Source organism: Sminthopsis crassicaudata, chromosome 3, assembly GCF_048593235.1.
Source record: "Sminthopsis crassicaudata isolate SCR6 chromosome 3, ASM4859323v1, whole genome shotgun sequence".
Classification (NCBI taxonomy): domain Eukaryota; kingdom Metazoa; phylum Chordata; class Mammalia; order Dasyuromorphia; family Dasyuridae; genus Sminthopsis; species Sminthopsis crassicaudata.
The window spans coordinates 562,705,284-562,730,300 of record NC_133619.1 but is presented as its reverse complement, the minus strand read 5'-3'; the positions used below and the strand labels follow the sequence as shown (position 1 = coordinate 562,730,300).

Sequence of the window (25,017 nt, the reverse complement as noted above, 5' to 3'; positions counted from 1 at the left end):
CTTCACAACAGTCTTGTGAAATATGTTCTATAATTATTACCATTTTACAAATAAGATAACTGGGTGAGAGAGGTTAAATTACTTGTCCAAGGTCATACAATCAATAAATGTCTGAAGCAGAATGTGAAATCAGATCTTCCTGACTTCAAGTCCAATTCTCTCTCCACTATGCCATATAGTTACATCATTAAATCTATGTAAAAATTAAACTCAGTACTATTGCCTTAACATTGTTATTATATAGATGAATGTAAAACAAATTTTAATTTCCATATATGCTCTTTGAATTGAAAGTTTTAACAAAATGATTACTTTAAAAATCTCATTATGGTACAATCCACCTGTGAACAATGAACATTAACTACATTTGCTGCAATTTTTTCTCACTTTTATGACATCATCCTTAGTAACCTTCTTTCTTCTGATCAATTTCAAGGTATATCAATGCCAGTTCCAGTTATTGGCCTGCAAGATGACTCCAAAGTCTTTAAAGAAGAGAGCTGCTTACTGGCTGATGAGAACTTTGTCCTGATTGGCTCTTTTGTGGCCTTTTTCATCCCGTTAGCCATTATGGTGATCACCTACTTTTTAACAATAAAGACACTTCAGAAAGAAGCTACTTTATGTGTGAATGATGTTGGTCCAAAGAACAAATTGTCATCTTTCAGCTTCCTCCCTCAAAGCTCCCTGTCTTCAGAAAAGCTCTTCCAGCGTTCCTTGCACAAGGAACCCGTGTCTTACGGAAGGAGGACTATGCAGTCTATCAGCAATGAACAAAAGGCTTCCAAAGTCCTGGGTATTGTTTTCTTCCTGTTTGTTGTAATGTGGTGTCCTTTTTTCATCACCAATGTGATGGCAGTCATCTGCAAGAAGTCATGCAATGAAAATATCATTGGGATTCTGCTGAATGTATTTGTTTGGATTGGTTACCTCTCTTCTGCTGTCAATCCATTAGTGTATACACTGTTCAATAAAACTTACCGGTCTGCTTTTTCTCGTTATATTCAGTGTCAGTACAAGGAAGACAAGAAACCTCTTCAACTGATTTTAGTGAACACCATACCTGCACTAGCTTATAATTCTAGGCAAGTCCAAATGCCACAGAAAGATGATGAAAAGAAAGACTCTGAAGTGACAGATAAAGACTACACTGGAATTGATATCGGGATACATAATTTAGATAATTCACCCAAGGATAGTGTCATCCCAGTGAATGAAAAGGTTAGTTCTGTGTGATCACATTAGACAGTGAGTTGCTACTATGGCAACCAGGAGTACACAATGAGAAAGTGTTCACCTAATTGAAAAATAGGGAAAGACTTGGAAAAATTAGACCAGTCTAATAGAACTATAGATATCATCAACATATTCCTCATGTCATTCTGTTAATGAAAAGCAGAGTTAAATACCATAAAATTGCATCTTTTTAAACAAAATAAAAGAATTCATAAAGAATTTCAGCTATTTTAAGCATAGCCTTTACTAAACTTATTTTTTAATATCTTAAAAAATATATTTCTTAAAGGCAAATACCATTTATGGTATAATTTTAATGATGGCCACAAATAAATCAATTTTGATATTTTTTTTCTTTTGAAAATAAAAACTATGCCACTGTGTCATTTATTGACAGCATAGGATTGAATTAATAACTTTCTGGTGTACTTATTAATAGAAAGAAATTTGAAAATAAATATTTTTAGAACCTTTGGAATAAAGGATAATATTAATTAATCTGTCAACATATAAACTTTGAAAAAACACCCAGGTACTTGTCTTATAATAATTGTATTGATGAAATAATTACATAGAAAATTTGGTAATATTTTATTAATATTATTTATTCAGCTACCATTCTAAAATATGTGTGCCCTCTGCTATTTACCATATGCTGCATTTCAAGTTAATTTTCCTCAGAAGTTGTAAAATGCTATTCAGTTAAAACTATTTACAGTTTCTTTTTGAAAAAAAAATTCTATGCTTTATTCTGAATTTCTCTTGTTTCCTCATGCCAGATTTTGGACATATTGAAAGGACTGAGTCATAATACCAAACAGATTTATAGAAATTGTTTGTGGAAAAATTTACTTTTAATATATCCTTTGATTTTTTTTTCTGTGATGCCATGTCTTCATGACAACAACAATAACAAAATTTTGGAAATGAATCAGAGCATTTGATTCTTGACAGCAACATCTGAGGTCATGTCTAAGATTATGCTAGTTGGATGTGTTCAGTCATTACAACTATCTACAATTGTTACTCATCAGTAGAAATTACCTTATTCATGTTAGTCATTAAAACAATAGAAGAAGAATTAAAGAAAATTGAAGTCACTTTTAGTTCAATTCACAGACATTTACAAAAAAAGTAACCTGGGAATAAATTTTATCTCTTTTCAGTTTTCTTTTCCTACTACCACCCATCCACTCAAAAAAAGTTTCTACTAGTACATTGAGAGGAGTCCTATAAACCAAAACCTACTGATTAATTATTAAGGCATTAGGTTCACACTCTGCCTTATTTTTAATACGATGGCTACTAATAGAATAGTAATTCTCTGAATAGAAAACCAAAGCAAGAAAAAAGAAAACTTTGGCCAAACAACTGAGTAATATTTGAAAACAATTATCTTATATAAGAAACATCATGATGTAATTAAAAGAATTCTGGATTTGGAGATAGAGGAGTGGGTTCAATCCTGGCTTTTCTGCTTACCATTGATGCAACTATGAGTAAATAGGTCATCTAAACTCCTTAGATCTTAGCTTTTCCATTTGCAAAATGAGCAGTGTGGGCTATTGAATTCAACAAGCATTTATCAAGCATTTGGAGTTACAGCAATACTTCAGTTTTAACATTTGCCCTCAAAGAAATGGCATTGTACTGAAGAGTTGTCAACTAAGATTCCTTCCAATTCCAGGTCTGCAATATACATAATTTACATTGCTAAAAATGTGAAGTGTTATTGTATTTTAAGTTTGTTCATTCTTTCTAGAGGAAAAAAAATAGGCCTATTTTCATATTACTCAGTGATACTAGAATATATATATAAAACATCAGAGGATCTGTTATTTCATTAAAGGGTTTTCTGTTTTAATTTTTTAAAGTCACTTAAATATAGGATATTCATACCTTGGTCATGATCCTTTCAACTATTACACTATGTCAAGCAGCATTTTGGCTGCTGTTGAAACAGAGATTAATATTGGTAACCAACAGGGAAGTTCCATATTAACAATTCTGTTGAGATACAAAGAATTACTCAACCTCCCCATCCCAACTCCAGGCTTTCAGAATAGATTATTCAAATGAATTATAGAGAAGGAGGGGGAGAGAATTCCTGGAGGGTTTGTTATTCCTGTAATTTACAGTTGTTTTAAGGATAAATTTAGTAGTTATCTCCTACCAGATGTATTGCTGACTGAAGCAATGATAGAGTAACTCAAAAGCTAGAATATATAGTATACAGCTGATATTAAGCCTGTGTTTGAACTGAATTATTCTCTAATGATTATGTAGATATATCAGATAAAGTTCAAATGCTACCAAACTTCTTGTTTAATGTATTTTGCCTTAGTTTGTGATGTTGCACATCTTTTTATGTATATCAGAGAAAAATTGGAATTCCTATCCCCATATAGCCTATCTTGAATTGAATGTACATAATTATTGCCTGACAGCTACCTGATAACTATATAGATATTATCAATGTTCATCAGTGTGTTTCTCACTTTCTCCACAAATTATATAAATCTTTTATCATGTATATACAGAGGAAGATGGCTATGTATATATATGTATATACACAGATAATGTTCAAACAGTTGATCCAGTATTTATATATTTATATGGAGGAAGAGAGAGAAACTAATGAAAACACATTGTATTTATATACATATATATACATTTATGGGCATGTTTGTATTTTATATATTTCAATGTGAAACTGTGTATAAGATTTTTAATATATTCCTTTATTGTCATGATAGATTAAAGTGACATAGTGCCGGCACCTTCTTTATAAACTGGAAGTTTGTCTTAAATAATTTGGAAACTCAATGTTAATTTAATTGTTATGGAAATGAAATAATATAGTTGTGTATATGTATGTGTGTTTAAAAACATACATACGTATATGTATGTATATATATACATATATGTCGATTCCTCAGACATCTGTGATTCCACGGTTCTGGGTGCTCTCTCCACCAACACAAGTGTACAGCAACCTCCTCATACCTTGATAAATGCATCTTCGAAAGTTGCTGTGACATTCACCATCTGGTGATCAGCTTGTTAGGCTGGACTTTGGAGAAGAGACGCTTGGTCTTTTGCTGGTCCTGAACTTAATGCTTTTCTATCTTGCAAGCATCTAACAGAAATTGCTCTTCCCTGGAGAAGCCACTGAGAACCACAGTGGCTTTAATCTACACCCTAATAAGGCATTGAGGAAGCACTACTGTGAAGGAGGTTGCATATAAACATAGGTATTTATGGTTTATTAATCTCAGATAAACCAAAAGCTTAGGGCACTTTATAATTTTAGTCTGAGGGTTTTCTGACTACTTTTATCTTTTCCAGTGAATTCTTCTTTTCCTTAAGAATGTGGACTCTGGACTACTGATAGATCTTGAAAGACTGATTTTGAAGGATTCACTCAAGCAATAGTATTATTCATATTATTGAGAGATTTTTTTTTTCATTTAGTAAAACTCATATGGTACATCCTTCTAACATGATGTAAAAGGATAAATGCCATCACCATCTCAAAGAAAAGTTCTCAGGAGCAGAACACACATATTTCATCTGCTTGACCACAGTGCCATCTCATGGTCATTTGAAAAAAGTGCTACTCTAGCCAACCAAGTTACTTACTGTGCTGCTTTTAGCAAATGGTGCTGTTGCCGTTTTGTGCGTCACTGGAAAGTATTCATAAAGCATTGAATTATTCTGTATGATATGATATGCAACAAGTACAGTGCAAATTATTTTGTGTATGAAGTGTTATTAAAGCAAATTTAGGATTTCAAGGAATGACTGTAAATAAAACATACTTGAAAGTGAACAAATGGCAGTGCGATGTGTCTATTGATGTGTCAATATTCTGGAGTCTGTCCTCTCTGCAGAGGGGACATAGGATCATGAAGATACATTCTGCCTGGTTTTCCCTATGTCATTTTGAGGAATGAGAGTGAAGCAGAATGCGTATCAGATTTGAATCCAGAAGATCTGGATTCAAATTCTGCTTCAGTCACTTTGGAATCTTGGTCAATATACCTCACCTTTTTTTACACTTTGCTTTCCTTATTCATGGGAGGACTTCTACTCAATTTCTCCCAACTCCTAAGCTTATGGTTCTATTATGTTAATTTTGCTTTTTTTAATTACATAAACATTTATTAATTGTGTCATAGAAAAATGAATCTTAAAAATCAACATTATTGTTAGTATTACTTCATTATTTCCTGACTGACAAAAGTAAATTAAGCCATTATTAATTAGCTACTGGATATCCTCAATGTGCTCTACTTAATAAGAACTTGAAACTGTAAATAACTCATTATACTTGAAATCAATATTTTCTCCAACCACATCATAGGGTTGATTTGAGAATCAAGTAATATAATACTTTAAGATACATAAACAATCTTAACATTTACAGAGCCATGAAACCCTGTTCTTATTATCTGACTGGAGACAGGAATAGAACTCACACCCCTACTTATCTAATTTATTGCTGTATCTACTTCATCACCTCAGTAAATGCAGTTAATCAGAGCTGGCAATAGAGATGTAATAACCTTTATAAAGCATGAGAGATGCTTTTCAGTGTTAATTTTAATAAATGAGTATATTTTAAGACCAGAAAAATTTTTAACCATGACATTTAGATATTGATTTTATAGAAGAGGCAAATACAATTTTAAAATTCTGCCTGGAACACCTAAATGTCTTGCAAATGATATCTTCCAACCTAAATATTTGAGCATTGTATTTATGCACGTAAACCAACATTAAAATTAATTAATTAATATTAATATTAAATTAGTTGTCTAATAGACATTTCATACTCAACATATACAACACAACTAATTTTCTTTCCTTTTGTTCCCCCTTTCCTAACTTATCTATTAATTAATTAAATTCAAACAACTATGTCCTAGACATGTGAAGTACATTAGTAAAAGAAATTCCAGTTTAAAAAAAAAAAAACTTTTTTACCAATACAGAAAGTTTTAGAGAGTTAACTAAATCCTTAATTTATTTGCCCTGGGTTACACAGTTAGCATATGCACATAAATTCAAAAAGTATATTCATTTGAAATATCCTGAGATATTTCAACCCTAAATTGGAGGAAGTCAGAAAAGTTTATTTAAATAAAGAAATTGCATCAATTTGACCTTATACTTTCCCTGATAGGAACTTAAAATGTTGAGATCTCATTTATCATACAAGTCTCTAAGGAATTACATAGAGACCCAAGATGAAGTGGATAATTTTTGTCTCTGGCATCAAATACCTTTTTCTTTTTTTTATGTTGTCCTTCTTTTCTCCCACCCTTACTCCCCCCAGATACTGAGTACCCTAATGACCCAGGCTTCTTCCAGGATCTATTAATATGAAGGGATTATATAGCACATGGGTTCACAACTTTGGTATTATTTTCAAATTCTTACTCTGGTTCATTTCACAAATTCAACCCATTGCCAAATACTTTTGTGGCATATCTTGTATACATCCTCTTCTTTCTAATCACACAGCTACCATCTTAATTTAGGCTCTTAACATTTCTTGTTTGGATGTTGTAATAGTCTTTCAGCTGGTGTCCCTTTCTACAATCCAAATCCCATCATCTATCAAAGTCATTTTCATAAAGTACTGAACTGACCCTGTTGCCCCACCCACCTGAGTGGCTCCCTATGACCTCCAAGATCAAATATAAAATCCTCTGTTTAAATTTGATATTTAAATTCTTTACAGCCTTACTAGACTTATCTCTTCTTCATATAATTTGTAATCCAACGAACCTGGAATTCCTGCTATTCTTTACACACACACAGACACACAGACACAGACACACACACACACACACACACACACACACACACACACACACACACACAAAATCTCCTGACTGCATGCTTTTTCACTGGATGTCCCTCATGACAGGAATGCTTTCCACCATCCCTTTGTCTCCTCTTTCAGAACTCAAATCAAAAATCAACTTCTGTAGGAGACATTTCACTGTCTCTTCCCTCTTCCCCCAGATATTCCTTTTCTTCTAAGATTTCTTCCCATCTAATCTGTATATATCTATTTAAATATCCAGATATGTGCATGTGATCCTCCAGATTAGAAGTCTCTTTGAGGGAAGGTGCTGTTTTCACCTTTCTTTGTATACCCAGCACATAGACCAGTGCTTTACACATAATAGATTTTTAATAAGTATTTTTTGATTGAGTGAACAAAGCATTTACAAGAACCACTATGCAGAAAAGGGATTATACCTGTTCTGCCTAGTCCTCTAGGAAACAACAAATAGCAGTCAGAAAAAAGTTTCAAGGAAGGATACAAATTTGAGCTTTCTCTTTATAAAAGAGACATTTGCTTAACATTAAAGTTATCCAAAATTGTAGTTGGGTGCTCCAGGAGATAGCTTCAGAGGTGATCTTCAAGCAAAGATTGGAACACTATTTGTTGTTTTTATTGTGGAGAAAATTATTATTCAGGTAGAGTTTGTTCTATCTAGATGGCCTCTCAATTCTCTTCCAAATCTGATATTCTATCATAGTATAAATTAAATTATTAACAATTCTAAGAAAGAAAGCTAAAACATCAATTTAAATTGTTCTTACTGGAATAATAATTTAGTCTTTTTCATAATTTATTTTATTTTCAATTCATGGTACAAAATAAGCATTTTCATAACACAGTATAATAAAAAAAAAGATTACACGTGAAACTATGAATCCACCATGTACAACTTGCTATGCCTTTCCAAACATACCAGTTATCATATAAATTTCTTCCTTTTTTTCTCCCTCCACCCTCACCACCTCTCTAAAGGTATATACAGTGGCAACTCATTTGGTGCTTGCTCATACTCATCACACTTGATTGTTGTCTTTTTTAAGCAGTAGAGATATAAGGCTGGTCAGGTATTTCGTCCAGCCCCTACTGCTATTGCCCTCAGCTGTTAGCAGCTCCCTTCCCCAGTGAAAGTGGAGATAAATAAAACAGTCAGATTAGAGCCCATGATGCTGAAGTTGTGAACATTGGTGGACAGGTTGCAGGGCAGTTCCTGCAGGACTATTGTGTATAGTCTTTCTGACTCCCAAACCAGTAGTATTGGAAAGGACACAGAGTGTCTGATGTGCTCAGAAGGAAGAGAAGCAGAAGCAGTAGCACCAGCAACAGTAGGGAGCTGCAGCAGGAGCCCAGGAGGAGGCAATAGTAACAGCTTGCAAAGGACTCAGGACTTCTGGCAGTCCTAAACTTAGGGGAAATGGACAGAGCCCTGGGCAATGGAAATCATAGGGCTTTAGCTTCCACCTCCACATCCAGACTCACCACTACCACCACCAAGAAGCTTGGATGGGATAGGTGGGGACAGAAAGTGAATTGGATCAAGAAGACAAGAGCCTGATTAGGCTGAGCTAGGCTGGGAAGTCTTGTTTCTTGCACCTGGGAGCTCCACTTAATTTGGGGGAATTGAATGCAGAGGCATAGTTAGGCAGTGAACTGGAGAAGTACTTCTTATAGAAAAAAATTCATTTGGTACTCATTTTGTCACTCATTGTGCTTCTGGAACCAATTATTGATGAGTACGAAAGTACATACTCTATCCTTCAGTTTCCACCCTGGATGCAGATTAGCATCCTTCTCCATATTTTCTTTATTTTTAATTTGTGCATTTATAATAATCAAAATTACTTAATTGCTCAAAGTTGTTCTTAAAACAATCTTGCTATTACATACAATGTTCTTTTTCTTGGTTCTGTTCACTTTACTGTTCCTCATTTAATGCAAATCTTTCCCTAACTTTCTAAAATCATTGAGCTCATCATTTCTTATAGCACAGTGGTACACCATCACAACCCTACATGACAACTTATCACCTATTCCCCAACTGATGGAGATCCCTACAATTCCCAACATTTTGCCACAAGTCACTATTAACATCCCATTCACATTCTGTTATAATTACTATTTGTGAATTTCACTTCGTAAATGAACATATGTGTATATATATATATATATATATATATATATATATATACATATATATATATATTTAAGTATAAATATATATTCATGTTTTATATATTTTTCTTCTGTTATAAATACCTGAAAGTCTTTAGATTTATCAATTGCTCATGAATGAAAAAAGGAAATGAATATGAATGAAAAAAAGAAATGAACATTTGATAAATCTAAAGACTTTCAGGTATTTACAACAGAAGAAAAATATATAAAACATGAATATATATTTATACTTAAAATATATGTAAATATAATAAATGATATATAAAGGTATACATATGCATATATATAAATATAAAAAGAAGAAAAAATAGAACTCAATGGAAATTTTGATACAAAAAATTTAAAAGAAATATAAGGAAAACATTAAAGACATAATAAGGCACTCATCAAATTGTTTTTTTATTATGTATATATATATATATATATATATGAAAATATTGTCTATATCCTTAAAATTGTTAACATTGCTAAGATAGTTTGAAAGAAAGATTGGGTCTGAGATGTGTACAGTGAAGTACTTATAAAAACAAAATTGGATAGGAAAAGGTAAAGGGAATCAATTATTAAAATGGGGCATGAAAAGAAGAACTAATACAGAGGAAACAGGTTGGGGTAGAGGCCAGGTAATGTTTGAATAATTATTTAGAATTAGAAATGGTCTTCTTCATTCGAAGAGACTTTTAAAAAAAAAAGTCACAGTGCCTCTGTCAATATTCCTCGACCTTTTTTGAGGGGGGGAGGGGAAGGAGAAGGAGGCCAGAGGAGGAGAATTCCTTTGAGCACTCTCACCTTCAAAAGCTAAAGGACAAAACCATTAAACTTTGAGAATATAAAAGTTGACCAATCTTTTAAAGTGATGATACTATTAAGAGAAAGCCAAGGTAATTCACTTTATGTTTTTATTGGCAAGTGATTTTTTGGGAAATACAAGAAAGAAGAAAATTCTAGCATTTTTCTATTATATGGAGAGCCAAAAAATTTATGCTGCTTAGTCAGATGCTGCCAGAAATATGTATTTTATTAATCAGATGAACTGGCATGGATAATTAGTTTGGTCAATGATAAATCACCTAATCAAATTCAATATTCCTTGGTTCAATAAAAAGTAAAACTATATAGAGCACTAAAAACTTTTAATATACATGTATTTATATAAAATATCTAAAAACCTTTTGAACAAATGAGTTTTTATTCACAAACATTTATCTCAGATTCAAATAGTACTCAACCTATTAGGGCCATTAGTAGTCATCCTGACTTTTGTCTTGCCACTGGACTCTGAATGACTATGGAGGAGAAAGTAAGGTTGGTGACTTTGTATATTCTGCCTCACTAAAATCCAATTCACTTGCAAGTCAATTCATTACCCTCCTGATGTCATTGATCCTCTTCAACAACTAAGAAGAAATCTATAAGTTATAAACATATGCAAATTCAGAGCCTACCATAGATAATGCTTTCTAATCATGATAATTTTATTATTGTTATCCAATGATATTCATAATAATAGTGTTCTTCATTTTTAAAGTATCCTAGGACCTAGAAGATAACCAAATATCTGTTCAATTTTTTCAGTCAGATAAACTTATTTAATCCAAAGTTGTTGAAATGGTTTGGGAAATTATACAAAATCACAGAATTTCTGAGTAGAAAAGAATATTAAAATCCCCACTTTACAAATGATGAACTATGTCTCTGAAATGAAAATGCTTATCCAGTGACAGAGATTATGACAGAGCTGAAGAGAGAACCCAGCTTTCTCAATTTCTAATGCAGACTTTTCCTTAGAGTAGAAATGTAGGCATAATAATTTTATTTGGTATTTATCTTTATGTGTTAATTAGGCTATTGGAGAGAGAATACAATTCTTCCAAGAAATATTAATGAATATATACAGTAAAAGTAAATAAAATCTGTGGTGAATAAAAATTTACCTGACCTCATTTATAAAATTAACTTGGGATTTCTTTTGAGTAAATCTCTATTTTTGTGTTTTATGATCCTTTAGTCCCTTAGAAATGACTATGAGATAAAAAAAAAAAAACCTTTGCAACAGTCACCTTCAATTCCATACAGAAATGATTTTGATAAGAAGAAGCACATCCATTAGAAAGTGACAAGGATGGCAAAAGTTCTCAAGTTCAAGTTATCCAAGGCTAATTTGAAACATCTGAGAATGTTTAACCTAAAGAAGAGTAGACATACTCATAAGGAAGGCATAATAACTTATATGTATGCAAGTGTATGGAAGATGAAATAGACTTCTTATGATTATCTTCAGCTTGCAGCATGAAACAAATAATTAATCATCAAGAATATATTAAGTACAATGTACCAGACACTGTTTTAAGAACTCAATATATAAAGAAAAAAGAATTTTTTTAAACTATGCATAGCCTCAAAGATCTTCCAGGGGCAGCAGGAAAAGCCTCTTGCAGAAGGTGGGATTTGAGTGAAGTCTTTGGATAAATCAGGAAATCTAAAAGGTGAGGTAAGGGAAGTAAAGGTAAGAAGGAGGGAAATTATGAGGATTTTAAGTGCCTAAATGGGAAGCCACTGGAGTTCATCAAATAGGAGAAAGAATATGGCCAAAATCATGCCTAAAGAAAATCTGTTTGGCAACTATGTAAAGGATGGAATGGACAGACCAGAAACAGAAGTTAATTAAAAGTCTATTGCAATAATCCAGAGAAGAGGTGATGAGATTCTGGAATAAAGTGGCAGAAATATAAGGAAAAAAAGAAAACATAGAGAGAAGATAGAAATAAATTGCAAAATATGGCAGTTACTAGATTGTGTAGGGTGAGAGTGAGGAATTGAAGGCAACACCAAAATTGTGAACCTAAGTGACTACAAGAAAGGCACAGCTCTCAACAGTAATATGAATATAACTGGAAAAGGAGTGAATTTGGGGGAAATGGTTCTGTTTTGAACTTGTTAAGTTTGAGATGTCTTTAGAACATCCAGCCAAAAAACAATTAGCAATGTGAGCCTGGAACTCAGGAGAAAGAAAAAGATTGGATATATAGATCTGAAAAGAAAGTAGATATTGGATTAACATAGTCTTATAGGTTTACAACATACTTTGTAAACATTATCTCATTTGATCAATACAATAACCTCTGAGTAGATCTCATTTTTATTCCCATTTTACAGAGAAGGAAACTGAGACTGAGAAAGTTTAAGTGGCTTGCCAGGAGATAAGTGGCTTGCCAGAATCACATAACTAGTAAGTTTCTAAGTAGATTTTTTGACGCTGGGTTCAGAAATCTTTCTACTATACTATACTAATATTCTTGTCCAAGAATGAGTTGGGCTAGATGACCTTTGAGATCCCTTCCAACACTGATTCTGCTTTGCAAAGTCATGTCACACCCAACAGATGCCATTTGGCAAATGCCCAGTGAAATAATGTCACAACTCTGCTTGAAAGCCTTACATTATGCTTAGGTCACAAAAAGCGGATGCTAAAGCCCATCAAATAAGATTTTAAAGAGAGATATATCCCTGGAAAATGTTTTTAAGAAAAACTAATGGAAAGAGCATATTCTTTTCAGTCCTCCTATAACCTCTTTCTGACATTTACATTAATTTTTTCTGGGCTCCAAGCTTCCCAAAGGCTAGATTAAAAAAGAAAGAAAGAAAGAAAGAAAGAAAGAAAGAAAGAAAGAAAGAAAGAAAGAAAGAAAGAAAGAAAGAAAGAAAGAAAGAAAGAAAGAAAGAAAGAAAGAAAGAAAGAAAGAAAGAAAGAAAGAAAGAAAGAAAGAAAGAAAGAAAGAAAGAAAGAAAGAAAGAAAGAAAGAAAGAAAAAAGAAAGAAAGAAGGAAGGAAAGAAGGAAGGAAAGAAGGAAGGAAGGAAGGAAGGAAAGAAGGAAGGAAGGAAGGAAGGAAGGAAGGAAGGAAGGAAGGAAGGAAGGAAGGGAGAGAGAGAGAGAGACAGAGAGAGAGAGAGAGAGAGAGAGAGAAGAAGAAAGAAAGAAAGAAAGAAAGAAAGAAAGAAAGAAAGAAAGAAAGAAAGAAAGAAAGAAAGAAAGAAAGAAAGAAAGAAAGAAAGAAAGAAAGAAAGAAAGAAAGAAAGAAAGAAAGAAAGAAAGAAAGAAAGAAAGAAAGAAAGAAAGAAAGAAAGAAAGAAATGCTTGAAGTAGACAGAAACTAAAGAACACTAGATTTGGAGTTGGAATTTGGCTTAAATCACAGCTTTACCATTTATTCTCCATCCAACTTTACACAAGTTATTTAACATTTCTTGTTCTCTATTTTCTACTAGCTCAATCCAACAATCATTTACTGTTGGCATAAAGGCAACATAGATGACATAATGGATAGAGATCTGAGCTTAAATCTCGACTCTGATGATGGCTATACGTTCCTGGGAAACTCACTTAATAACTTAGAGCTGCCATGCAATTCTCCAAGACTATTAAATTGAAAAGAAGGTACCAATGTGCATAGATATAGAAATTATTCTCTATATGGATGAAGTCTCAAGTTCTTTTAAAAATATACTGGACATTGGGGTTTCAGAGAGAAAATGAAATCATTTCCGGAATAATGAACTATGCAGTCAGAGATATAAAATTTGTTTTTCTCAAACTCCAACTATACCATGTTGTTTCTCTTGGTTAGTTATGGATTGAACTGAATGACTTTTAAGACTCTTTCCAACTCAATTTTAAGGGTAAGAGGAAAGTATGATTATAGATCTAGAGTTGGAAGGAATCTTAGGGACCATCTCATTCAAGCCTTCATTTACAAATAAAGAAACTCAGGCCCAGAGAGAGTAAGTCATTTGCTTAAGGCTAGATAGTGTGTATTAATGCCAGGATTTAAATCCAGTTCCTTTATTTCTAAAGCAGATACATTTTTCAATATACCATGGTGGGGGTAGCACCTCATCTAAGCCTAGAAGGGAGATATGGATTCAAGAGACCACAGTGTAGAAAAAAAGCACTTCCAGACATAAATGGTCTTAAAGGTCACTTCCAGCCTAAAAGTCTCTGATCCTAAATCACAGAGTCAGACCAGGAAAGGATTAAAAGGAGGGAGTGATAACTTTTTTTAAATTTTTATTAAAGAAACTAAATGAAGAAACACAAGAACACAATATATAGAGATTGCTTCAGCATGTTACATGTCTAATGAGATAACTGGAAGATATTCTGGATATAGCTTAATAAGCCTTTTATTTACAAAGATGAGAGGTTGAGATGTTCTTTTTCTCTCTCCATTGAATAGAAAAATGAAAAATGTTGCTTATTCATGCATGAATAAAACAACTAAAGTTTCTGATCACTTCAAAATTTAAAAAAGACAAGACATTTTCAAGACTGATGATATGCTGGGAAGAGAGCATTATGCTTTTACAAAATGACATTACTATCAATCTTCCAGGAACCACCAAGATAACCAACTAGTTATGAAATTGATATTAAATTTCTCTACTACACCACATGAGAGTTCATTTTTGGAAATAGTATCTACTAAAAGCAGGCTATTAGTAATCAAATGGCAGGTCATTTTTGACTGTTTATAGTAACATGAATAAAGACACTTAGGCTATTTGAGCTCAGTGATATTTACCTGAATTCAAAAGCATTTCATTTCATTTCAAAATCCTTCCTACTTAGAAAATAGGTATTTTCCTGTGTTTTGTTGGACAGGAGTCAAAGCTAACATCCTTAATGGTCTTAAATAATATTAAATTGTCCTCAGAGTTGGAGAGAAGACAAGTTCTCATGAATACAATTAAGCATTTTGTTGATTGTCCTTCATTTTCAGAAAACTAATGGCATCACAGAGTGATGTCTTGATTTGTTTTCAAATTAGCTTTAAGTCAGGGCAGAATTGAAAAAAAAAATCATCAACTTCACTCTCCTGTCCAGTCATTGAAAGCCAAGATAAAAGTCAAGATGATTGTCAGTGGCTCAGGATGCAATGGATGCCTTTAGCATCTTTGATGTCTCACCAATCTCTGCATTCCACAGTACCTGATGCAATTGCCTTCATAGTCTTCATTACAACAAATTGTCCTCCACACATTTTGCTAGTGTAAGGCTCCACATAGTTAGGGTTGTCACCTCCCCCCCATCCACATTTGTTACTCTCAACCTAGTACAGCTTGTCTGCTAAGAAAGTTTACTGGGCTATGACCATTGCACATGCTATGTCTTCTGGGAGCTACAGGTAAAAGTTGAGTGGTGGATTTCAAAAATATCTGAGCATCTCTGAAAAGGATTCAGCAAGTCCTCATACTAGAGTTGGTAGTCCTCCTTGAACACCCTGTCTGCTACATATATTATGCCTTTTTTCCAGACTTGAAAAAGAAGTAAAGAAACCTCAGGATGGTCCAGCTCAGTTCTCTCCTTTTTACCAAAATATCCTACAATCTATCTAGGATCCTAGAATCATAGGTTTAGAGATGGAAAGGATCTTAGAGATCATTGAGTCCAAACATTTTTTAACAGATGTATCTAATTATTCTTATAAGGGGTAACACAACACTTTAATATTTGCAAAGTGCTTTGTTTTTTCCAATAATCCCATGAGTTTGGGATTTTAGGAATTATTCTTATTTTACAGATGAGGAAACAAGTTTTAAGAGATTAAACAATGTGCTCATCATAGGAACAAATGACTAAATGTCAAAGCTTGAATTTGAACCCTAGTCTCCAAACCTTAAATCAATGCTTTTCCCACTTATGCTATGTTGTATTTCATGACTTATTCCCCTGAATTATACATTTAAGAATGTACAAAGTGAAATTCAAGTCTTGTGAAAAATCTAACACTCTTTCTGAGTTACCTCAGCAGAATGGATCAGGCACTAAGCAGTATAATTTAATAAAATTATACCAAAATATGATCAAATTTGGCTTCCTTTGATGAGATAACCTTGTGATTCAGTTTTTTTTCTTCTCTCTTCTGTTTTTGATATGCTTTCATATACAAAGTAATATTAGTTATTATTAGCATGTCAGTTCCTCCTGCATAAAAGAAAAGATACATTAATCTTTTGCCCTTCACTCCTTTTAATAATAGCTTTTTAAAAAGAAGTTTCTGATCTATGTTCTTCATTTGAGCAAAAAAAAAGTCCTTTTCCCTTTTTCCTTCACCAATAACAAAATAAAAAAGAATTAAAATTGAAAGCAAGTATCATATGAAATGCTGAATGAATTCTATTGAATTTTGTAAATTTTATTTACAAAAAATAAATTTTAAAGTGTGTACCCTATTGGCTGCCCAGCATTAGAGTAGTTAACTCTTCCAAACAGCATTAAATTTTCATAAAGTTAGATTACTTCTCTTTCTATGACAATTTCTAGTTACTTAGATTTTTAGTCAAAAAACCTCATCACAATACATAACTCTTTAAAGTTTATCACAAAGAATTTTTTTAAATTCCACTTAATACAATATAATAAGCATTTATTGCCTTCTATTTGCAAGGCCCTATGGAAATGGAAACACAGAGGAAAAATGAAAACAGTCCCTGTCCCCAGAAACTTGTATTCTAGAGCAAAGAGAGAACAAGTTGGAATCTTATAAACCTAATCCTCAAAATAAGGTAACTCCAAAAGGTATTTTAAAATGCAGTTTTTCTGATATTCATCATGAAATGGAGTTTGCTTAAGCAGCATCTCCATTAATCATGCTTTCAAGATTCTCATAAACAGGCAATGCACTTATCACAGTAAGTAATTAGATAAACTGCATTGCAATATAAAAGAAATTAGATAATTTATAAATTGAAAACTTCAATATTCAATGTAATCTAAACTCTGAGAGTAAGGAGTAGGGGAAATCTTAGCAAAAACAGCATGGCTGCTAAAAGATACCTCTCTGCAAACAGATGAACTTGAAGGGACACAGGGAAATTGCTCCCCTGGACAAAGTGAAAAGTCATGGATAAGCTGCTATCTGTAATAGTTGGACACACTAATCAACCTACAGATTCATGAAGTCAAAATCATAGAATTTCAGATGTGAAAGAAATTCCAGAGGTCATCTATCTAGTACAACTAATACCTGAACAGCAATTCTCTCTTCAACATCTCTAAAAATGAAAGGGTTACTTTCCAAAACAGTCTATTCTACTTAGGGGCAATTCCAAAGTTTTCCTTACAAGAAGTCCAACCCTGTCTCTCTATAACTTTCACCCATTAGTCCTAGTTTTATTCTTCAGAACTAAGCAAAATAAAGTTTTACATGACAATCCTGCAAAATTTGGAAACAGTAATGATATCTTCTTCTGTTACTTCAAGTATTCTCTACTCTAGGCTAAATAACCCTAATTACTTTACTTCAACTGATTAGCATATGTAAGTCTCTTACTATCCTGGTTACCTTTTCTGGATCAATGTCTTCCATAAAATGTGGCATCTAAAGCAAGGCAGAATATAACAGATGTGATCTGATGAGAACCAATGTGGAATTATCATCTTCTTCTGTCTAAATCACATATCTCATAATGCAGCTTAAAGCTCTTTGGGACATATTTTTTATTGTTACAATATACTGTGGTCCATTAAAATCCATATCTTTTTCTTTAGAAGCTATTATCTAGTCACATCTCATTTGAAAAATTGACATGGTAAACAAATTTAGTGAGCACATGCCTCTGTTTTATGGATTTCAAATCAAGTCAACAAGAATTTATTAAGAACCTCCTCTATGGAAGTAGTTCCAGGGGTGGAGCCAAGATGGTGGAGTAAAGTCAGAAAGCTGCTTGAATTTTCCCAGATTTCCTCGAAAACCTGAACCAAGACTCTGAACAGAGTCTGATGGAATGAAACCACTCTCCAGCTCAAGACAGACTGAAAAATTTCCAAAAAGGTCAGTCTCACTGAAGTGAAAAGGGTGTTCAGCCCAGGTCAGATAACACTCTGGGAAAGTCCATGCAAGAGTCTTAATCACAGCAAATCAACAACTAAGACCATCAGTCCTGATTCAGTAGAGGAACAAATCAATAGAGTAAGAAATTCCAGTCTCAGCTCAGAAAGCAATCTCTATGAAACCAGGGCTGTTTTCTAAACAGAGCAGGCAAAGCTACCCCTAGAAACATAAGGGCCCCCTGTACTGAAAGCTGAAATCAAAGTAACACAGGAAGCTTGAGACAATGTCCCCTTTACTCCAGGAGCAGAACTCTACTTTAAAAGTAAAAAAAGAGAAAATACCAAAAGAAAAGGAAAGAAAATGAGCAAGAAATAGAAAAGAACCTTGACCATAGAGAGCTACTGTGGTGACAGGGCAGACCAAAACACAAACTCAGACGAGGAAAGACAGAAAAAATCTCAAAGAGTGATATAAATTGGTCTCAAACCCAAAGAGACTTCTTGGAGTCTCATAAAAGACTTCAAAAGGTAAATGAGAGGTAGAAGAAAAAATGAAAAAGGAAATGAGAGGTATGCATGTGAGAGTCAAGAGTTGGGAAAAGGAAGGAAAAAATTACCTGAAAAAAAAAACAAAATAACTCTTTAAACAGTAGAATAAACCAAATGGAAAAAGAGATACAAAAGATAATTGAAGAAAAATAACACATTAAAAACTGGAACATGGCAATTAGAAGCTAATGACTTTGTGAGACAGCAAGAAGCAGTCAAAATAAAAAAAAAATGAAAAAATGGAAGAAAATTTAAAATATCTCATTGGCAAAATACCTGACCTGGAAAATAGATCCAGAAGAGACCATTTAAAAATTATTGGCCTACCTTAAGGCCATGACCAAAAAAGAGTCTCGATAACATTCTACAAGAGGTCATTAAAGAATACTGCCCCAATATTCTAGAAACAGAGGGGGAAATACTCATAGAAAAAATTCATCAATCATCTCTAGAAAGAGATCCTACAAGGAAAACCCCAAGGAACATTGTTGTGAAACTCCAAAACTATAATCTCAAGAAAAAATTACTGCAAGCTATCAGACAAAAACTATTCAAATATCAAGGAGCAACAGTCAGGATTACCTAAGATTTGGCAGCTTCTACTATAAAGGATCAGACAATCTAGAATGTCACATTCCATAAGGCAAAGGACCTGGGGTTACAACCCAATGAGATTTAGCATCATCTTTCAGGGGAGAAGATAGAGGGAGCTTCAATGAAATAAGACACTTTGAATCATTTCCATTGAAAAAACCAAAACTAAACAAAATGTAAACTACAAACTCAGGACTCAAGAGAACCATAGAAAGGAAAACAGGAGGGGGGAAAAAAAAAAAAAATATATATATATATATATGTGTGTGTGTGTGTGTGTGTGTGTGTGTGTGTGTGTGTGTGTGTATACTAAACTATTTACATCCCTAAGTGGGAAAATCATATACGTAACTCTTAAGAACTATAACTGTTATTGGGGCAGAGGAGGGCATTACGTGGATTGAGGGTGTGGTTGTGAATGGTCTCTAATGTGATGGCATCAAAGAAAAAGACATTAAGGAGCAGAAAAAAGACTGCACTGGAAAAAGAGGAAATGGGAGGTATAATGGCACAATTAGTTCACATGAAGAGGTGCAAAAGACCTCTTACAATCCAGGGAAAGAAAGGAGAGAGATGAGCATTGTCTGAAGCTTGATCTTGATCAATTTGGTCCTTAAGAGGGAATAATTTAATCATTCACTTTGGTATAGAAATTTTTCTAACCCTATAAAGAAGTAGGAAAAGAAAGAAGAAAAGTGCAGAATAAGACAGAAGGGAGGATAGAAACACTAGGGTGAAAAGGTAAGAGGAGGGAAGGGTTGGTAAAAGATAAGGTAGTGGGTAGGGTGGGTAAAAAAAAAATACATGATTGAGGACAAGGTAGAAATAGGGAACAAAAGCATGTACAGGGGAGAAAATACAATGCAGGGAAATACAGAGCTGGCAATCATAACTGTTAATGTGAATGGGATGTATTTTTCCATAAAATGGGGGCAAATAACAGAGTGGATTAAAAAACAGAATCCTACAATATGTTGCTTACAAGAAACACATTTGACACAGAGAGACACATAAAGAGGTAAGGTCAAAGATTGGAACAAAATATATTGTTCCTCAGCTGAAGTAAAAAAAAAAAAAAAGCAGGGACAGAAATTCTGATTTCAGATAAAGCAAAAGTAAAAATAGATCTTATTAAAATAGTTAAGGAAGGAAAGTACATCTTGATAAAGAGTATAGTAAATAATGAAGTAGGAAGAAGAAGGAGGAGGAGGAGGAGGAAGGAGGAAGAAGGAGGAGGAAGAGGAGCAGGAGGAGGGGGAGGACAAGAGGGAGGAGGAGGAAGGAAGAGGAGGGGGGGAGGAGGAGAAGGAGGAGAGGGAGGAGGAGGAGAAGGAGGAAAAGGAGGAGGAGGGGGAGGAGGAGGAGGGGGGGAGGAGAAGAAGAAGGAGAAGAAGGAGAAGAAGAAGAAGAATATGAAGGAAGAAGAAGAAGAAGAAGAAGAGGCAAATTCCTAGAGAAAATTTTAAGCCAGTTACAGCAAGAGACAGCAAAACTATTTTAGAACTTTCCCCTCTTAGAATCAGACAAATCTAACCACAAAATAATAAGAAAGAAGGTTAATAGGATCCTAGAAAAATTGGGTATGATAGACCTCTGGAGAAAATTGAATAGGGACAGAAAGAAATATATCTTTTTCTTGGCAGTAAATGGTACTTACACAAAAATTGACCAAGTATTAGGACATAAAAATCTCACAATAAAATGCAAAAAGGCAGAAATAGTAAATGCTTCCTTTTCAGATCACAATGTAATAAAAATTATATTCATTCAAGGGCCAGGGAAAGATAGACTAAAAACCAATTGGAAAATAAATAATTTAATTCTAAAAAATGAGTTGGTCAAACAACAAATCACAAAAACAATCCATAATTTTATCCAATAAAATGATAATAATGAGACAACATAGGAAAACCTATTGAATACAGCCAAAGCAGTTCTTAGGGGAAATTTTATATCTCTAAATATAAAGCTAGAAACTAAAAAAGCCAAGGGGAAAAAAACAAATTAAAAACCCCTACCCCCAACCAAAAATCAAACTTGAAATACAAAAATTAAAAGGAGAAATCAATAATATTGAAAGTAAAAAAACTATTGAATTAATAAATAAAACCAAGAGTTGGTTTTATGAAAAAGCCAATAAAATAGATAAACCTTTGGTAAATTTGATTAGAAAAAGGAAAGAGGTAAATCAAATTGTTAGTCTTACAAATGAAAAGGGGGATCTTTCCACCAATGAAGAGGAAATTAGAGAAATAATAAGGAGTTACTTTGCCCAACTTTGTGCCAATAAATTTGATAACTTAAGTGAAATGGATGACTGTCTCCAAAAATATAGGTTTCCTAGATTAACAGAGGAGGAGATAAATTGCTTTAATAGTCCCATTTCAGAAAAAGAAATAGAACAAGCTATTAATCAACTCCCCAGGAAAAAATCCCCAGGACCAGATGGATTTACATGTGAATTCTACCAAACATTTAAAGAACAATTAGCCCCAATGTTATATAAACTATTTGAAAAAATAGGGGATGAAGGAGTCCTACCAAACTCCTTTTATGACACAGTAATGGTACTGATACCTAAACCAGGTAGGTCGAAAACTGAGAAAGAAAATTATAGACCAATTTCCTTAATGAATATTGATGCTAAAATCTTAAATAAGATATTAGCAAAAAGACTTCAGAAAATCATCCCCAGGATAATACACTATGATCAAGTAGGATTTATACCAGGAATGCAGGGCTGGTTTAATATTAGGAAAACTATTAGTATAATTGACCATATTAATAATCAAATTAATAAAAACCATATGATCATCTCAATAGATGCAGAAAAAGCATTTGATAAAATCCAACATCCATTCCTACTAAAAACGCTTGAGAGTATAGGAATAAATGGACTATTCCTTAGAATAATCAGGAGCATATATTTACGACCGTCAGTAAGCATAATATGCAATAGAAATAAACTGCAACGTTTCCCAGTAAGATCAGGAGTGAAACAAGGTTGCCCACTATCACCATTACTATTCAATATAGTACTAGAAACGCTAGCCTCGGCAATAAGAACCGAGAAAGAGATTCAAAGAATTAGAGTAGGAAATGAGGAAATCAAACTATCACTCTTTGCAGATGACATGATGGTATACTTAGAGAACCCCAAAGACTCTGCTAAAAAGCTATTAGAAATAATTCAGAATTTTAGCAAAATTGCAGGATACAAAATAAATCCACATAAATCCTATGCATTTTTATATATCACCAACAAAATGCAACAGCAAGAGATACAAAGAGAAATTCCATTCCAAACAAATGTTGAGAGTATAAAATATTTGGGAATCCATCTATCAAAAAATAGTCAGGAATTATATGAGAAAAATTACAAAACACTTGCCACAAAAATAAAGTCAGATTTAAATAATTGGAAAGACATTCAGTGCTCTTAGATAGGCTGAGCGAATATAATAAAGATGACAATACTCCCCAAACTAATCTATTTATTTAGTGCTATACCAATCAGACTCCCAAGAAACTATTTCAATGACCTAGAAAAAATAACAACAAAATTCATATGGAAGAATAAAAGATGGAGAATTGCAAGGGAACTAATGAAAAAAAAAGTCACATGAAGGTGGTCTAGGTGTACCTGATCTAAAGCTATATTATATAGCAGCAGTCACCAAAACCATTTGGTATTGGCTAAGAAATAGACCAGTCGATCAGTGGAACAGATTAGATACAAAGGACAAAAAAGGGTACATCTATAGCAATCTAGTCTTTGACAAACCCAAAGATACCAACATTAGGGATAAAAATTTATTATTTGGAAAAAACTGTTGGGAAAACTGGAAATTAGTATGGCAGAAATTAGATATGGATCCACACTTAACACCATATACCAAGATAAGATCAAAATGGGTCCATGATTTAGGCATAAAGAATGAGATAATAAATAGATTAGAGAAACAGAAAATAGTCTACCTCTCAGACCTGTAGAAGAGGAAGGAATTTATAGCTAGAGGAGAACTGGAGATCATTATTGATCACAAAATAGAAGATTTTGATTACATCAAACTAAAAAGTTTCTGTACAAACAATACTAATGCAAACAAGATTAGAAGGGAAGTAACAAATTGGGAAAATATTTTTACAGTTAAAGGTTCTGATAAAGGTCTCATTTCCAAAATATATAGAGAACTGACCTTAATTTTTTTTACTTAATAATTTTTTATTATATATATATATATTTTATAATATTATCCCTTGTATTCATTTTTCCAAATTATCCCCCCCTCCCTCTATTCCCTCCCCCTGATGACAGGCAATCCCATACATTTTACATGTGTTACAATATAGTCTAGGTACAATACATGTGTGCGAATATCATTTTCTTGTTGCACAATAAACATTAGATTCCGAAGGTACATGCAACCTGGGCAGACAGATATTAGTGCTAACAATTTACATTCACTTCCCAGTGTTTCTTCTCTGGGTGTAGCTACCTCTGTCCATCATTGATCAACTGGAAGTGAGTTGGTTTTTCTTTATGTTGAAGATTTCCACTTCCATCAGAATACATCCTCATACAGTATTGTTGTTGAAGTGTACAGTGATCTTCTGGTTCTGCTCATTTCACTCAGCATCAGTTGATTTAAGTCTCTCCAGGCCTCTCCGTATTCCTCCTGCTGGTCATTTCTTACAGAGAAATAATATTCCATAACCTTCATATACCATAATTTACCCAACCATTCTCCAACTGATGGACATCCATTCATCTTCCAGTTTCTAGCTACAACAAAAAGAGCTGCCACAAACATTTTGGCACATATATGTCTCTTTCCGCTCTTTAGCATTTCTTTGGGATATAATCCCAGTAGTAGCGCTGCTGGGTCAAAGGGTATGCACAGTTTGATAACTTTTTGGGCATAATTCCAGATTGCTCTCCAGAATGGCTGGATTCTTTCGCAACTCCACCAGCAATGTATTAGTGTCCCAGTTTCCCCACATCCCCTCCAACATTCATCATTATTTGTTCCTGTCATCTTAGCCAATCTGACAGGTGTGTAGTGGTATCTCAGAGTTGTCTTAATTTGCATTTCTCTGATCAGTAGTGATTTGGAACACTCTTTCATGTGAGTGGATATAGTTTCAATTTCTTCTCTGAGAATTGTCTGTTCATATCCTTTGACCCATTCTCAATTGGAGAATGGTTCGGTTTCTTATAAATTAGGGGAGAACTGACCTTAATTTAAAAGAAATCAAACCATTCTCCAATTGATAAATGGTCAAAGGATATGAACAGACAATTCTCAGATGATGAAATTGAACTTATATCCACTCATATGAAAGAGTGTTCCAAATCACTACTGATCAGAGAAATGCAAATTAAGACAACTCTGAGATACCTGTCAGATTGGCTAAGATGAGAGGAACAAATAATGATGAATGTTGGAGGGGATGTGGAAAAACCGGGACACTAATACATTGTTGGTGGAGCTGTGAAAGAATCCAACCATTCTGGAGAGCAATTTGGAACTATGCCCAAAAAGTTATCAAAATGTGCATACCCTTTGACCCAGCAGTGCTACTCCTGGGCTTATATCCCAAAGAAATACTGAGGAGGGGAAAAGGGACCTGTATGTGCCAAAATGTTTGTGGCAACTCTTTTCGTAGTGCCTAGAAACTGGAAGATGAATGGATGTCCATCAATTGGAGAATGGTTGGGTAAATTATGATATATGAAGATTATGGAATATTATTGCTCTGTAAGAAATG

At 33.6% G+C, this 25,017-nt stretch overlaps 1 protein-coding gene across 2 annotated transcripts in view; it reads left to right on the top strand.

The window, feature by feature from the left end:
• Positions 1-2,370, top strand: part of HTR2A (5-hydroxytryptamine receptor 2A) — a 58,527-nt gene extending 56,157 nt beyond the window's left edge. For both annotated transcript variants that reach the window (XM_074304731.1, XM_074304732.1), the window contains exon 4: positions 437-2,370. In XM_074304731.1, coding sequence (XP_074160832.1) covers positions 437-1,236 — 800 coding nt within the window. In that variant the 3' untranslated portion in view covers positions 1,237-2,370. The remainder of the gene's footprint in view (positions 1-436) is intronic.
• Positions 2,371-25,017: the final 22,647 nt, after the last annotated feature.